This window comes from Hyaena hyaena, unplaced genomic scaffold (assembly GCF_003009895.1).
Source record: "Hyaena hyaena isolate Hyena2069 unplaced genomic scaffold, ASM300989v1 scaffold_504, whole genome shotgun sequence".
NCBI classification, from domain to species: domain Eukaryota; kingdom Metazoa; phylum Chordata; class Mammalia; order Carnivora; family Hyaenidae; genus Hyaena; species Hyaena hyaena.
The window spans coordinates 1,037,573-1,051,277 of NW_024081137.1; the positions used below are offsets into that span (position 1 = coordinate 1,037,573).

The 13,705-nt window shown below is 39.4% G+C and overlaps 1 protein-coding gene and 1 pseudogene across 2 annotated transcripts in view; both read right to left on the minus strand.

Moving 5' to 3' along the window:
* SLC25A24 (solute carrier family 25 member 24) overlaps positions 1-13,705 on the minus strand; it is a 53,189-nt gene that overhangs the window by 28,310 nt on the left and 11,174 nt on the right. For both annotated transcript variants that reach the window (XM_039254975.1, XM_039254974.1), the window contains exons 2-3: positions 11,338-11,464; positions 7,566-7,653 (exon numbers count right to left, since the gene is read on the minus strand). In XM_039254975.1, coding sequence (XP_039110906.1) covers positions 7,566-7,653; positions 11,338-11,464 — 215 coding nt within the window. The remainder of the gene's footprint in view (positions 1-7,565; positions 7,654-11,337; positions 11,465-13,705) is intronic.
* On the minus strand, positions 1,329-6,201 carry LOC120247167 (annotated as a pseudogene).

Here is a 13,705-nt window from a genome sequence, read left to right on the forward strand (position 1 = left end):
CTGTGAGATCATGACCTGAGCTAAAGTTGGAAGCTTAACCGATTGAGCACCCAGGCACCCCAGAAAGATTATTTCTTAATGCTCCGTTAAAACATTCGGATGTGATTTGGGAATATACACAAAATATTCTATCAATTTCCCTCTCCAACGTCCTCAGAGCTAAGAAAATTAGCAGTAATTGTAAAAATAAAATCTAACTTACTGATTAGGCTTCTGAGTCTTAAGAAATCTGCATACCTCATTTTCAACATGTAACATTAATATGCTGTAGCCTTAGATATTTCTCATTAACTTTTGCTTGTTTTACAAGTTTCTTGATAGTGTGCCATTTGACCAGCTTTTTCCTAAGATCCACTCTGTCATCTGCCAGGACTTTAATTGTTTTGTTCACTATCTAGACTCAGGACCTAAAGTGACTGGCATTAAAGAATGTGCTCATTTATTTGATGAATTAATGAATGTCTCTGAAAAAAAGTTTGAATATCTCCTCCAAACCTTATATTATTCTATAGTTTGTGTCAAAATGATACATTTGAGGACAGTCAAATCAAAAGTAATTTTCAGGCATTATTATCGTGTTTTCTAGTGCCAATTTTAATTTTGACCTGCATGTGTGAAATTACGCTTAAACTTTCATTTGTCTCAACACATGGGTATTAACATTCTACTAGTAACTACTTATGTTTATAACATTATCATGGGTTGCAATATTTATGGCCTCTATTTTCCATTTTAATGCAATTGTTTATCATCTGACCCTACCCCTCCACCTCCCATACATGCCTTCATGAGTATCTTCCATAAGGCAAGGATTTTTGTTGATTTTGTTCACTGATATGACCCAAGTGTTTAGAACAGTGGCCGGCAGAGAGAATATTCACTAAATGAGCAAATGGATTCCAAATTCTGGAGCTTAAAGTCACAGAACACTGACAAACTTAAATAAAACAGTCCCATTGTGGATTTAAATCATATTTCTCTTCAGATCACTAATGAGATCAAGCACCCCTTACCATCTTCACTTGCTATTCATGTTTCCTTTTATTTGAAATGACTGTTTGTCTTTTCCCCATTTTTCTACTGTGTTAAGTGTCTTTTCTTTAATATGTACAGTTCTTTAAGTTGATTCTTATACTTCAAGTTATAAATTAGCAAATATCTTCTCTTCATCTTTTCACTTTGTTTATGGTATCTGTGAAAAGATGCTCTTAATTTTAGGATAGCTGAATTTATCAATTGTTTTATTTGCACTACTGCCTTTTGTGTCTTTTTTTTTTTTTTTTTTTAAACAAATCCTTCCTTACATGAGGTAAAGACCTTTTCTTCCTCTACAAGTATTCCAGGTTAACTTTCACATTTAGGTTGATTTTTGTGGCTGGCGTCAGGAAGGTGTCCAGTTTCACCTGCGTCTGCACGGACGACCGGAGGCATTAGCCCCAAGTACCGCAGTCTCCCCTTTCCCTTTCCCTGTCTCTTGTGTGCCAAACCCTAAATATGGATGGGTCTGTTTCTGGGATATTATGCTCCACTTGTCAACTTGGCTCTCCATGTACCACCAGCAGCAGCTGAATTATAGCTTAATTACAGCTCAGTATCTGGCATAGGAGGTCACCTGCTTCTCATGGCTCTTCAAGAGTGTCTTGGTAATTCATGGGCCTTTGCTCTTTGGTATACATTTGATATTCAGCTTGACAAGTTTCTGGACAAGTTTCAATGGCGCTGAATCATTATCAGTTTGGAAAAAAGGTACAGCTTCCCTGTATTAAGTATTCTAAGAAAAAAAATTTTAAGTTGCTCTTTTAAAAGTATTGATTGTGGTACACTATGCTTTCTATGTACAGCTATTTTATTTCTATACAGCTAGCAGATCACGAATATTTTCTCTAAAATATTTACATTTATGTCATAAACGATGCTGGCCTATAATTTCCTTCTATCGTTAGTTGTCAGCCTTTGCTGTTAAAATTATAATGGCCTCACAGAATGGGTCAGATGCTGTTCTTGTACATTCTACATATATTGGTAGATCTGTTCTTTGATAGTTTATGAGAACCATCGGGGGTTAAAGTTTTTCTTATGGAAAAAATTTTAATTACTGGTGCAATGTGTTTGCTTAGGCACTGCTGGCTATTTCTTGATTTAGTTTTGGTAAATTATATGTGTCTGCAAATTCTATTTCATGTTATCAAACTTATTAGCATAAAATTATTCATGATATTTTATTATTTTTGAAAAATTTCTGATGTGTCTACTTACAATCAAACATTATTTATTTACATCTCATTTCTCTTTTTCTTCATCCATCTCTTCAGAAGTTTGTCTTTTCCATAACCAATGTTTGCCTTTGTTGATCTCTACATTCTATTTCCACTGCTTCCTTAATTATCTCCTCTTTTCTACCTTCTTTGAGATTATTCTGGTTTCTTTCTTCAAATTAGCACATTAATTTTCAGCCTTCATTCTTTTCTTTTGAATTTATTTCTATTTATTTCTCTTTCAGGTACCAGATAAAGTTAAAAAAAAAAAAAAAAAAGATGGATGGACGGAAAGAGAGACACAGCTGGCCCTGGGGTAGGAATAGGATGGGAGTGGGGTGACATCCACAAAGAAATTACTGGGGTGTCCCATGGCCATGCAGAAGAACTGTGTGCTGGTGGTCAGTTTGGTGGGCATGTAGGCCAGGTCTTTGCCTGGAGGGTTCCTGGGGGCCCCAGGGCCATAGGTGGAGGCATCATCAGCATGGAGGGGACTGTATAGAAACAAGGCATGCCACAGGAGGCTGTGGCTCAGATGCATGTGGTGGCTGCCCAGGCTAGTCACTGAGTGCTGACGGCAGAGGCTATGCTCGCTGGGGGCTGGCTCCCACCGTCCCGCAGGCTACTGTGGATTGTGTGGTCCCACTCACCGCTATTGCTGCCCAATTTTGGGTCCTCCTCCTTCCACCAGTCACTGCCACTATGGTTGGAGCCACTGCTCCAGCTGCCTTCACTATATAGACCGCTATCTCTGCCCCTACTATAGCTGGTGGGAAGCACCTGGGAACCCCCGGTGCAGGTTGAAGGGGTGCAGGGGCAGCAGATACTGGTAAGGGAAACCCATGGATCAAGAAGCAGCCCCCAGGTGTGGCAAAGAAGCCAGCATGTCCTACTCAGAGGCTCTGCTGAAGCCATCATGATCATGGAGGGACACGCTGGCCATACTGCCACAGATGTAGTAGCACTGGTCAGAGAAGGTGACCTTGTTGACAGTATGGCGGATGAAGTCACATTCAGCAGGTTGCAGGCATTCTTGCTGGTCTCCTACCAGTGACGCCTTCCACGCTGTGGTAGAGCCAGCCAGTCCCCCACATCCGAGCCAACGAAAGCACTGAGGATGGTACTCTTGAGCCCCATGCGGCTACAGACCTCTAGACCAGATTCAGGGGAGGCCATGGCTTTGACGATGGCAACCATGTCACTGTGGATGCACAGGTGTAAGTCCTCCAGGCGCTCTGTGTCAGGGTTGGAGCTGGTGATAGAAGGGCCAATGGAGGTGATGGTGCTCAGGGAGGGGCTCACAGCATATATAGGAAAGGTGTTGGTCATGGCTGCAGTGTGGGAGACTCAGGCTGCAGGGTCAGTGGGCTGCATGGATTTGCTCCTGGGCAGTGTGATGCAGCCACATGGACCTGGGTCCCATCACCTTGGCTACAGTCAGGGCGATGGGCACGGTCTGTGCCCTGTCTTCAGCAGAACCCGGACCGTACTGTCATAATTCATGCTCTCAAAGTTCAACCAGTTTGCCTGTAACAGTGTACCTCCTGGCATGACGCATCCATCAGCAGCCATAGCCCCAGGCCTCATGACAGAGCCAATGAGGATGCCTCCACTGCCATGCTTGTTGCCTTGGCCCACGGTGGAGATGCCCAGAAAACTGGGGCCTTTCCAGGAGAGTGACCATGATGATGTTGAGAGACACTGGAGTCCGCGGTGCTGCTGAAGGATCAGGACTACTCAACCGCAAAACTTCCTGCTGCCATTGCTAATGCCCGTCTTCTCATCAGGTGTGAGGCGCTGCTCTGCTCTGTGGAGCTGCTGAAGCTGCAGGTGCAGTCATCCTCATCTGAAGGAAAGAAGGTGGGATCTCCGCCTCACTGCTCACAAGGGTGGACGGGCTAGTCCATCCCCTCTCACCGCTGTTCCACCTTTGCTGTTCCGTTTACCTGGGTTGTGTGCTCTGGGCCGTCCCTCCTTCATGGCCGTTCATGCTGGGCGGACACCAAGGAGTCCATCTCCGTGTCCTTCTCTAGGTTCTCCTGGCTGCCCCCGCCAGCACAAGAGTGGAAAGACAGGGCCGGGAGTCCCCAGTGCCCTGTGCACTTCACGGGCGATGGCAGTTACAGTGGGTTGTCAGCACAGAAGGGAGCTGGCTCTGGGTGCAAGCCATCAGTGGACACCAACCTCAGCTAGGCACTGTGGTCCAACAGCTCCCCCTTCACCACTCTGAAACCGTGGTCCACAGCCTCGAAGAAGAACACAGAGCTGGGTAGCTGCAGGATGCCCTTCAAGTCTGCGAAGGTGACACACTCAGCGAGCAAAGGCAGCTCTGCTAGCTACCACGTCTCCTGCCCATCCAGGTTGTAGAAGATCTTGGTTTCCTCATGGCTCTGCTCTGGCAGCCCACATGCCCCTTAATAGTTCTCCAAAACAAGTTTTAAGGCTATAAAGTTCCCCCTAAGTACCACCTTAGCTGTATCTCACAAGTTTTCATATATGACATTCTTTCAAAGTATCCATGAATGTCTACTATAGTTTCCTTTCTGACCCCAAAATTATTGAGAAGTATTTATCATTTCTAAAACCAATGATATTTTTAGAACTATTTTCTGCTATTAACTTATAAATTAATACATGTGGTCAAAGAAGATGGTCTTTGTGATACCAATTCTTTGAGTGTTGAGCCTGGCTTTATGGACTACCATAAAATCAATTTTTATACAAGCTCCCTATGTACCTGAGAAAAAAATGTTTCTTCCTAACTTTTTGGCGCAAGGTTCTATTGTACACCCATTAAATGAAGCTTCTTATTTATTTCTCTTCCGTCTTCACTAAATTTTTTTTCTACATCTGATGTACAGTACAGAGAGATGTATGTTAAAATTTCTCACTACCCTGAAGGATTTGTCAATTTATCCCCAGAATTCTATCAACCAGCTTAACATTTTATGTCTTTGTGAATTTTAAATGTGGGGACAACTTTATTTCCCACTAGTGTGTTTTACCTTATAACTTTATCTGATACTAATTAGCTACATCAGCTTGCGTTTAGTTTGCAGGATTTTGTTTTACTTTTTCTTTCATCTGACAATCTCTCTGTTCGAACAAATCTGATGTTAATTTTTATTTTGATATACATTAAAAGTTCACTATAAGTAGGGAGCATAAAAAATGTAATATAGTTTCATGTCACTGTGACGTTTATATTTTTCAGTGAGTATATTTGGTCACAATAATACAATGAAAATATTGAAATTATTTGTCCTCCCCAGATTGTACACTAAACTGAAAAAAATCCTGACAGATCTGAGGCAATAATAACCTCTAACCAACTCTTCTCCCATGCTACACCTCCCAAAAAGATAAATAACTTCATTTAACCTGCCCCATTTGGGAATGGACGTGAAAACAGGACCCAACATTACTTCTGGGCACATTTTGGTAGGGTTTTATTGTACTTGAACTTATTTCTCCCATCTTATCTTTTGCTTTCTATTTGTCTCACTTTTTCTCTTTGAATTGTTTTCCTCCTTTGTTAAATTGCCTGAATTTCATGCTTGTTTATTTTCTTATTCCATTTTTTCCCTCTGGTTTAGATGTTATATACTCAGAAACTTATACTTTCAAGGTTTATCTTGAATTTTTGCCATGTACATATAACAAAATCTAAAGATATTATTTGACCTCTCTCTCCTGAATAAGAATTTAGAACAATTTAAAACAAATTATTCTCTCCGGATTCACTATTACTGTCTACTATTTCAGCTGTCCTTTTTCTTAAATACCATAAATTGGTCATTATTATTATATTCATGGCTGTTTCCAATGGGCCACTCCCAACAGTTCATAGACCACTGGCTAAGAGATAGACTACCAGTGGTCTAGAAAGTGTTCTGAAAAACACTGCCTGACCCATTTCCTGAGTGTGCTGTTCATATTCTTCCATGTCTGCACAGGTCTCTCCCTCTATCTAGAATGTCCTTCCCCCTACTCTTTTTCACTACGATGACTTCTACTCATTCTTTACCACATTCTTCAATATTTTCTGAGGGCCCACTATTGCAAGGCGCTGAGTGCAGAACACTTAACGAGATGGAAGTGGTCTGTACCCTCAACGCTTATAGTGTAGCAGGAAAAACAGGCACTAAACAGTAGCAAGTAATAACTAATATTCATGGAACATTTGCTAGGCATTGTTCTAAGCACTTCCCAAGTTCATTTAGTCCTCAGAACAATTCTATATACTTTCTATTGTCTCTATCTTAGAGACAGAGAGAGGCTAAGTATTTTGTCCTAAGTCACAGGCGTGGTAGGTAGAGTAGAATAGCTATACAAATGAGCTTATGGTTACAATTCATAAGAGTGATGAACCAGCAACTTTATAAGTTGCACAAATAGAGAAAACTGCTATAGGGTGGAGGGGACTGATTTAGACAGGGTAGATTCTCTGACGTGAAAATGGAAGTCAAACATAGGGGAGGTGTTGAGTCCCTTAAGCAGGGAGAATTACAAGCGAAAGGCTCCAAAGTTGCAAAAGACTTTCAGAGAATTCAAAGAACTGAAAGAAACATGGTGAGAGCAGAGTCAACAGATTTCATCCATGCTGAGCTGAACTTGCCCTTTGAAGCCACAGAGAACAGACAGTCACTGAGAGAGCAGCAGGTGGGAACAGCACAGTAAACATTTGGAATCACTGAGGGGAATGGAAGACAAGGGTGGCCAGGAACACAGACACGCAAAGCTTCAGCCTGACTGTCTAGCAGAGAATAGAGGCTGTGCATTTTAGGGGTACTAATCTGTACAGTCTCATTTTTCTCTAGAAACATTTAATAGCTCAAATGTTGGGGCAAAGAAGGCAACGGGTAGGATGCTTCGGGGATGGGAGAAAGCAAGGAGGAGGGGAAAAGTAGAAGGAAATGGATCAAGAGATTGAGGAACCAGTGTAAACGAAGGGGCCAGAGGTCTGTAAGTCAAAAAGCAAGTAGAATAGGAGAAACACTATGTAAATCTGGAAGAAGGGTCAGAAGGTAGGATACAGGTACGTGAGATTTTAGTTACACCTTCCTTGAACTGAGCCAGCCAGGCACACCCTCCACTCCTACCCTTTAAACATGTTCATACAAAATAAAAAGGAAGACAAAGAAAGATACTGAATGTACATAATGAGGAATGGCAAGGTGTAGGGAGTTTTAAGCTATACTTAAAATGAAGATCTCTAACAAAAGATACTAAAAATTTTTAAATAATAAAAAATATAAAATTAGCACCAAAGAAACTCCACAATTGTCAGAGAATTTCAAGAATTCTTACCTTTGAAGAATCACCTCTGCTTGTTTTTCAGAAATAGTTAGACCTAATTTCTGGAGAGACTGGACAATTTCGGAAGCCTCAATTATTCCTTTAAAAAATTAAAAAGAGCATAAACTGAGATTCAGAACTGATAAGGATCTTAGAAATCATGAATTTTACATCTCTCATTTTTTAAGGGAAAGCCTTGGACTCAGAAAGGCAAAATTTTATGAACCTAGGTGAGTTACAGATTTGCTTAAATACATGCTACAACACCAGCTCAAAATTTAACAAATATACTAAACAAGTACACAGACATTATTTCACTTAGAAATCATAAAGCCTTGGGAGGTGAATGATGATATGCCACCTAGAGAAGAGGGCTTACGTGGCATGACCGAGTAACATTAAGCAGCAGAAGAACTGAAATTCAAATCAAGATGCTCTGACTTTGAAGTAAATTCCATTAAGCTAGGATCTATTCATTTCACAAGTATGCACCTCTACATTTTAATAAATGGCTAGGCATCTCATATGCATAAAGATGCACTGCATTGGCTTAAAAGGAAGTAGAAAATGACCAAACAAAGCCAAAGAGTGGGGACTATTCCACTGAGAAATCTGGCAGTAAAATTAAAGAAAGCAGGGATAGTAGGACGATGGAAGAGGGAAAATTATTATTAAAGAAATTAGAGCATGATTATAGACAGAATGAGAAGAATCAGAAGAAAGGAAGAAAGAGAAAATAGAAGCAATAAAATTAAATACTGAATTCCCCTCGAGCAGCACACAGACTCATGATTCCTACACCGATATGCATGAAATAGGATGAAACAAAACAAAGCATGAGAGTCTGATGCCAAACTAGGACTAATGGCAAGGCTCTCCAGGAAAAGAGGACAAAAATGACTTGTTAGTGGTGAAATGAAAGACTTCATTTAAGAGGACTTTGAAGAAATCCCAGAATTTGGAGAGTGTTTTCCTGGGGAGAGGAAAAGTAAAACATGAGAATCTGTGCAATATAAGAACAGTTAGACGCATCTGTTTGTTAGCAATGAAATTCCTCCAATGCCACTCTGAATATTCTCCTTTATAACTACACTCTTAAATACAGAGTGTATTCTCATTATTCATGGTAGCTATGTTCTACAAGGTCAATATAAACTCTGAATTATCAAATACTGAACCATTATTCCTATGGGAAATACAGGGGTAGGTTCCTGTGAGCCTCTGGTCACAACATTTTCAGCGACCAGTCAATATAAAACCTTGTCAATATAAAACCTGGTTTTGTGTGTATATAAATATATGGTAATACACAATACCATACTATATTATTGATTCAATAACATTGAACTCATGGCTCTTAGTAAAACAACTCATGCCTGAGTGAAGTTTATCTAATATAAATATTTTCTTCCTAAGGCCAATCACAGCCTTCTTGCATGTAGGAATGCTAGCCAGCACTTCAGCACTATGCTTGGGAGCCATTTTAAATGGCAAAACCACTAACAAAAACACAAAAATGCAAAACAAAAAAACCATGGCACTAAGTAGACTGCAGAAGGACACGTGTCTACAGTGTGAGTGCTAAAACCAGAAAGCAGAGCATCACTTTCTTCTATCTCAGCTAGAAATGTGTTCATCACGCTAATGAAATTTGTTTCTACTCTACATGTTTGTGAAGGACTGCAAAAGTGCTGCAAGCATTGATTTTGGACTTAGTTTGGGGTTAAATGTTAGCAAGTAGGCAAATTCTCAAATGTAGAACCCACAAATAATAAGGAAAGAGTGTATATGCTTTGCTGTAAGAAGTCTGATAGACAGGGGCACCTGGGTAGCTCAGATGGTTAGGTGGCTAACTCAATTTAGGCTCAGGTCATGACCCCATGGTTTGTGGGTTTGAGCCCTTTTGGGCTCTGTGCTGGCAGTGTGAAGTCTGCTTGGGATTCTCTCTCTCCCCCTCTCTCTCTCTGCCCCTCCCTCTTCACTCTCTTTCTCTCAAAGTAAATAAATGAACTTTAAATATATATATATGAGAATAGAGTCTCATGAGCCCATTAAAAAAGAGGTCTAATAAAAACATGAACTTACAGTAAGAAACTGTTTCAAAATCTACAAATAAGATAAATTAAGGAAAACCTGTTTTCATTTACTACAAATGTATCATAAAATTCCACCTTTAATTATTACCTCTGGATCATTTAGAATGTTCTGAAATGGGCAACTGATATGTGCTCAACTTATATACCAGGATGACTCCCCTCTGCTTATCTGGCAGATGGTGGGAGGGAGCCCCATCTCCCTGCTACCGCCTGTCCTACCACTATAGACACAGTCCTAGCTACTTGACTGAACCGTAGTGGGTTCAACAAAGGACGAAAGTTTGCAGAGGAGTAAAGCTGATTGTACGAAGTGCATTTTGCCAAAAGACTGGACTAAGGCTAGACTTGGGACATCCAGTGTGTAAGGCTTAAAGGAGGAGGTAACAAATGTTTGAATCATACTACTTTCCACCACAAACTCCGCTCCCTGGATGAACATCACAGACTTGAACTATCATCAAACCCATTCAAAGGGTTTAGTTGTTTGTTTGAAGAAACTTGCTTTATGCTTAACTAAAGTTTATATTCAGGGTAAACGAGGGGGCAACAAACTATGACCTTCCAGCCAAATAAGGCCTGTTGCCTGCTTTTGTAAATAAAGTTTTATTGAGACACAGCCATGTCCATTCATTTACATACCGCCTAAAGCTGTTTTTTTACTATGATAGCAGAGACGAGTAGCTGCAACTGAGACCACATGGCCCACAAAGCTAAAATATTTATTCTCTGACCTTTTACAAAAAAAATTAACCACCCCAAGTTTGACCCATATTTTCTCCTCAATCTATTTAACATGCTTTTGAATAACAAGTCTGTGAATGGAATGCCCCTGGCTACTCATATATGGGGAGGGGTTTGAGGATGCATTTTTTAAATTAAGTTTCTTACGCATTATAATTTTTAAAAAATAAATTTCCACTTCCTATCAAAGGCTGCCTCGAGTGATAAGGGTTTCGTGACCCCTCCCTTTCTCCTACAGTGGCACTTGTTTTGGCTCTATCCACTGGGACTCCATTAACTGTTAATCTAAATAGTGAAACCATAATCCCAGTGAGAAGATACATAGTTAGGGGCACCCAGCTGGCTCAGTTAGTAGAGCACCCAACTCTTCATCTCAGTGTGGTGAGTTCGAGCCCCACATTGGGGGTAGAGTTCACTTAATTACAAAAGGAAAAAAGATACATATTTAAATGTCTATCTAGTACTTTCCCCCCCAATTTCCATGATCAGAGAGTAGTTGCTCTAAACTGGTTCTTATTAAATGTAAAATAACTTGAAAGTTTTTTTTCAATTTCAGAATATATAACGTTTTATATTTAGGATATATGTAACATTTTAAATTTTAGAATATATATGAACAAAGATAAATATCTCTTGACCAGAGAACAAGGAAACATAACTATTTTTAATCTATAACTTTAAGTCAAATAAGCATAATATTCTCTAGTGAAAATTTTACAAACAGCCCTACTCAGTTTTTAATTCAGTAGACAAAGCTATGTCTTTGTCTTTTCTTCACTAACACATAAATCCTATAGAAAAATCACATCTCTAAGAAAAACAGGTATAAACACTATTAATAATTATTTTCCCCCCAAAAAAGAGACCAAATACACATTGTTTTACACTCTTGGAAGTATGAGAAGGGCTTCTTCATAGCTGGTGCTGAATAGAAAATAAAGACACACCATCATTATTTTTGTCCAAACTCTTAAATGCTAATTTCATTTTTTTCTCATGGTCTTTAAGGTACTGCATAAATTCTTTAAAATCCAGCTTCCCATCTTTGTTGATATCACCAGTAGTTAAGATTTTCTACAAAAAAGAAAAAAAAGAGATATTTTTAATAGGCTAATCTGCAAAATTATTTGGAGACATACATACACTTTGAGCAGATTGCCTGTTTTCCAGAAGACATGCATTTTATAAACTCCAATATAAAAAACACACACTTGATTTAAATATCTTTAACAGTATTTTCCCTTTGATTTACAAAGTTAAATAATTAATAATTAAATAATCTTTTCCAAAAAGCGATCCTTATAAACAGCTGTCATATCAAACTATCTCTATTAATACAAATCACCGCTTTTGAGAAAGAAATAAAATTATGTTATTTGATACTACATGCAAGCCTTCAACCACCACCACTCAAAATATAAACCTTCTGCCTGTTAAGATACTCATAATCACCCACTCAAAGTTTATAGACTCTATTGGATTAATGGTCACACTTTTCGGGGAAAACAATGCCTTCTTGTGGCAGAATGTGAAATGGCCAGGCCTCTAAGCTTCAAACTCAGAAAGAAAACGATCTGAACTTCATAAGATATAATAAAAGCCTAGAGTAAAATTTGTGATTTTAAATGCATAATTTGGGTGGCTCACTCAGTTAGGCATCCGACTTTGGCTCAGGTCATGATCTTGTGGTTTGTGGGCTCGAGCCCTGCATCAGGCTCTGTGCTGACAGCTCAGAGCCTGGAGCCTGCTTTAGATTCTGTGTCTCCCTCTCTCTCTGCCCACCACCTCCCCAACTTGTTCACTGTCTCTCTCTCTCAAAAATATTTTTAAAAAATTTTTAAAAATTAAATGCCTAATTTGAAGTGAAGAAAGGCTAGGGGCACCTGGGTGGCTCAGTCAGTTAAGCGTCCAACTTTGGTTCAGGTCATGATCTCATGGTTCATGAGATGGAACCCTGCATCGGGCTCTCTGCTGTGAGCACAGAGCCTGCTTCAGACCCTCTCTCTCTCTCTCTCTCTGCCTCTCACCCACACTCTCTCTCAAAAATAAACAAACATTAAAAAGAAAGAAATGAAGGGGCGCCTGGGTGGCTTAGTCGGTTAAGCGTCCGACTTTCGCTTAGGTCATGACCTCGCGGTTCGTGGGTTCGGGCCCCGCGTCGGGCTCTGTGCTGACTGCCAGCTCAGAGCCTGGAGCCTGTTTCACAGTCTGTGTCTCCCTCTCTCTCTGACCCTCCCCTGTTCACGCTGTCTCTCTCTATCTCCTAGAAATAAATAAAAATATTTAAAAAAAAAAAAGAAAGAAATGAAGAAAGGCTAGAAATCAATGATGAGTCAACAAGGCTTACTTCAATCTCAAAACATTAGAAAGTTTGAAACAAGGTTGAAAGAAAAAAATAAAGAGTAAAATGAAGACAGTGTATAATTGAAACAATCAATAATACAAATGAAGGCTCTTTATCAGTAAAACTGATAAACCCCTGAAAGTGGCAAATAGCCAATGACAGTGACAGTGAAAATCACTAGATACTACAGATATGAAAGATATTATAAAGTTTTATATCAAAAAATATGAAATCAAGATAAAATAGCCAAATGCCTAGAAAAAAAGAACTTATCAAAATAAAATTCAACAGAAAATCTGAGTAGGCCTATAAGTATTAGAGAAATTTTAATCTGTAATTTTAAAACATTCCCAGGAGGGGCGCCTGGGTGGCTTAGTCGGCTAAGAGTCCGACTTTCGCTTAGGTCATGATCTCGCTGTTCGTGGGTTCAGGCCCCACGTCGGGCTCTGTGCTGACTGCCAGCTCAGAGCCTGGAGCCTGTTTCATTCAGTGACTCCCTCTCTCTCTGACCCTCCCCTGCTCATGCTGTCTCTCTCTCTCTCTCCTAGCAATAAATTAAAAAAAAAAAAAAAAATTCCCAGGAAAGAAAACTGTAAGCAATGTCATTAGTGAAATAGACGCAAAAATCTAATAAGTAGCAAATCAAATCTAACAATATATAAAACTGTAATACTACATACAAAATGGATATTTACTTACATATAGTTTTATATTTATATATGTAGTTTTATATGTTATATATAGTTATACGTGCATATATGATTTTATATATACAGTTATATACGATACGTATGGTTACATATAACAAGATGAATGGATTCCAGTAACATCAGGTTAGGTTAACAGTATAAAAAAATCTTGTAATTTACCACTTAATGGAATAAAAATCATATGATCATCCTAATAAATGCAGGAAACCATCTGATGGATTCAATTATCATTCATGATCAAAAACTCTGAGCAAACTAGAA